At 45.6% G+C, this 3,377-nt stretch overlaps 1 protein-coding gene across 1 annotated transcript; it reads left to right on the forward strand.

Moving 5' to 3' along the window:
- Window positions 1-2,477: 2,477 nt before the first annotated feature.
- LOC126199133 (CD180 antigen-like) lies at window positions 2,478-2,942 on the forward strand. Its single transcript, XM_049935888.1, has one exon. The coding sequence runs from the start codon at window positions 2,478-2,480 to the stop codon at window positions 2,940-2,942; it is 465 nt and encodes a 154-aa protein (XP_049791845.1).
- The last annotated feature ends 435 nt before the right edge of the window (window positions 2,943-3,377 follow it).

Below are 3,377 nucleotides of genomic sequence, written 5' to 3' on the forward strand. Positions count from 1 at the left end.
CACTGACTATATAGTAGTGGTTTATATACTAATGACTGAAGCTGACCTCCCGTCACTAATACTTCATGTAGGTGTGTTTCTGTTTCTTTTTGACGTCTCATTACGCAGCTTCAGATTTTAAAAGTAATATAATGGTTATTAAGGATCCACTCTTCTCAGCCAGCCTACAATATAATCGATTTTTTAAATGTTTTTGGAAAAACTTACGAAGCAATCAATGCAATTCTTTTTGCACATTATCTATTGATCCATAGTGCTTCTTTGAAGAAGTTGGCCGGCCGAAGTGGCCGTGCGGTTAAAGGCGCTGCAGTCTGGAACCGCAAGACCGCTACGGTCGCAGGTTCGAATCCTGCCTCGGGCATGGATGTTTGTGATGTCCTTAGGTTAGTTAGGTTTAACTAGTTCTAAGTTCTAGGGGACTAATGACCTCAGCAGTTGAGTCCCATAGTGCTCAGAGCCATTTGAAGAAGTTGAAAGATTACCGTCAAACCTCCTTCCCTAGGGACGCCAGATCAAAGTTGATGTCGTCAAGCCCTGAATGAAAAATGCGCAACGGATAACTGGGGAGAGGGGCTTGAGAGCGCTACCTAGAGAGCGTGTCCTTTCTGTACGATACTAGGCAAGAGGCTGGAGGGCTCACACGCTGATGTGTGCTTCCTTGCATTCTATAGCTTTTATTTTAAATAAATTCCCTTAACTTGACTTCTTTGTGATTTTTAAGGTATGTTAAAGATTGATGACAATTGATTATCTATTTATTTTAAACATTATCACTCGACTTTACAGCGATTGCAGCAATTGTTCCAGTTCACAGATATTACAATTTTACAACTTATAGCTCGGGTATATTATATACTAACCTGCACGCACATTTCTACGGGAAAGACGGAATTGCGTTGGCCAAATGTATACCACCAAAGTCTCCCAATATTTTACATGGGGCATCCACTATGTGAGGAGGATAACGGGCAAACTGGGGACCAGATACTTTAACACAGGGGGTCAAATTTACGAAATTAAACGAGAACATTCATTTCCTTACACAGTCCGAAGCTGGAAATAAAAGTACAAATATTCAAATACCGCTCTTCCATACGTGAGCAGTGAGACAGACGCACTGAAGGCACGTCTGCTCACTTACCCGTCTTCTGTAACACACCCAGAATATGGCGGGCACCCGGAGGTCTTCCTGGGGCCCGGTGGAGGGGGTGGTCGAACCACTTGGCCGGGACCAACCTCTCCATCCCAAATCTTGTGACACTGGAACCGTCTTTGACTTTTACCTGCCTGTGCTGTCTCTCTGATCCCCTACCCAGGAGTAAGTTTGGCACTACTATACTACAGAACTACTTCCCAACAAAGATTTGGTCACGCTTTATGGAAAGGTGTGAGGAGAATTAGAAAAGTTCATGTGCAGATTCACATTCATGGACAAGAAATGCATAATACACGACACATATAAATACGTATTATGAAGCCTGACACATTTCTTTCCACCCGTCCACATGGGTTCTGTTGCACCCGCGGTCGGTCGCGTCGTGCAATAAAATTGGCGGCGGAGCCGCCTCCGTTCTTATTTCCTGGTGCGAGCGAGCAGCGAAACCTGCTGCTTATGGAGCGGAAACTACTGTACCATTTCAAAATGCAGTCATCATTAAGCCCCCCATCCGAAGTGTTAATGTTGATCCGTCCAAAATGAAGCGTGTCTTATGACAGAAGTCCTGCAGTTCGCAAATCTTATCTGAAATTAAAAAACAAACAGTTTTCTTCATCTACAGGATACTGCATACGGTGTAATAGCACAGTTTTTTGAAACTTAACAAAACAATAATTTATTTTGAAAAGACAGTCATGGTCGCCTGTAAGTTGTTACTTTTTATTAGTGGATGACCGGTCTCGATCTACTACAGAGACCATCATCAGATCCACGTTCCTTGTTGATTTCGTGACAGTAGGAGTCGCTGGCGTGGAGTAGGCCCATCCATGCCGGCGTTAGGAGCACTGTTCCCAACAGTGTTCTGATTGCTGGCGCAGATGGGCCTGCTCCACAACAGCGATTCCTACTATCACCAAGGAATATGGATCTGATGATGGTCTCTGTAGTAGATCGAAACCGGTCATCCACGACTAAAAAGTAACAACTTATATGTGACCAAGACTGTGTTTTCTAAATAAATTGTATAGTTATTAGATCGTTGTTGCCTGGAATAAAGTTCCAGAAAATTACAAAACAATGAAATGGCGCACACTTGAAACAAAGATGTACGTAGTTTCGTTCTGTGTCTTTGACCACATTTTTTTAACAATAACTAATGAATAAATGAAAATAAAAAATTATCCTATTAATACCTTCAGACATGCTTGCGGAGTAATTCAGCCGTATTTGAGAAAGACCTCATTATCAACGTACCCGCAGTTCTGTCTGTCACCTTGAGATACAGTGTGTAACGTGACTCCTGTTATAAACAAACTGGTACATGTTCTCGCAGATATCCCCCGACGCGTTCTACGCGCTGAGAGACCTCAAGGAGGTCAACATCTCGCACAACGAGCTGAACGTGCTGCCCCGCGACGCGTTCGCCGAGTGCCGCCGGCTGGAGCTTCTGGACCTGTCCTGGAACCCGCTGGTGCTGCCCGGCCGGGGCCCCATGCTGGCCTCCAGCTCGCTGTCCGCTCTCGACATGTCCTTCTGCAGCCTCGGCAAACTACCGGACCAGGTTTTCTCCAAGGTGCCGGCCCTCAGCGAACTGCGACTGCGCGGCAACGACGTCCAGCTTGCATCGGATTGCGTTCTGGAACCGATCCCCCAGCTGATACTGCTGGACGCCGATCTGACGTTCCAGTGGACCGAGTGCTCTTCCCAGGAGGCGACAACCAGTGGGAGTCGACGCGTGACGAAGTTGGGAGACTCTGGGAGCGGGCGAGACCCCGGCGAGCTGTAGGCAAGAGACGAAGAGGGGTCGCTCATCCCCATACTGGCCCTGTGGGTCGCTCTGGTCGTTATTGTGGTGCTTATACTGTTGGTACTTATCTTCATTTGTAAAGCATGTAAAGGAGGGGAACTCAAATTCTGTCCTTCCTCGAGTGCAGAAGATAGAGAGGACGCGTGTTTTAATACTGTGTTGCTAATAGACAAGATTTAGCTCCGATCTCACATCTTATCTTGCATAGATTTCACAACCAAAGACATCTAAGCTACCCATAAGAAAGAAAAGGCTATTCACTTCCTTTACGTGTTACATAGAATACAACTGTGCGTGCCCTCCAATGTGCCAACGAAATATTCCTCTCTCATTTAAATTTTCTCTAACATTCCTAGTGAGTCCTCACAGTAACGAGAGCTATCGTCGGGAACATATCCACACAGCTATGTTGTA

This window comes from Schistocerca nitens, chromosome 8 (genome assembly GCF_023898315.1).
Source record: "Schistocerca nitens isolate TAMUIC-IGC-003100 chromosome 8, iqSchNite1.1, whole genome shotgun sequence".
Classification (NCBI taxonomy): domain Eukaryota; kingdom Metazoa; phylum Arthropoda; class Insecta; order Orthoptera; family Acrididae; genus Schistocerca; species Schistocerca nitens.

Coding starts and splice junctions, on each gene's coding strand:
- LOC126199133 (XM_049935888.1), top strand. CDS start 2,478: ATGTTCTCGCAGATATCCCCCGACGCGTTCTACGCGCTGAGAGACCTC.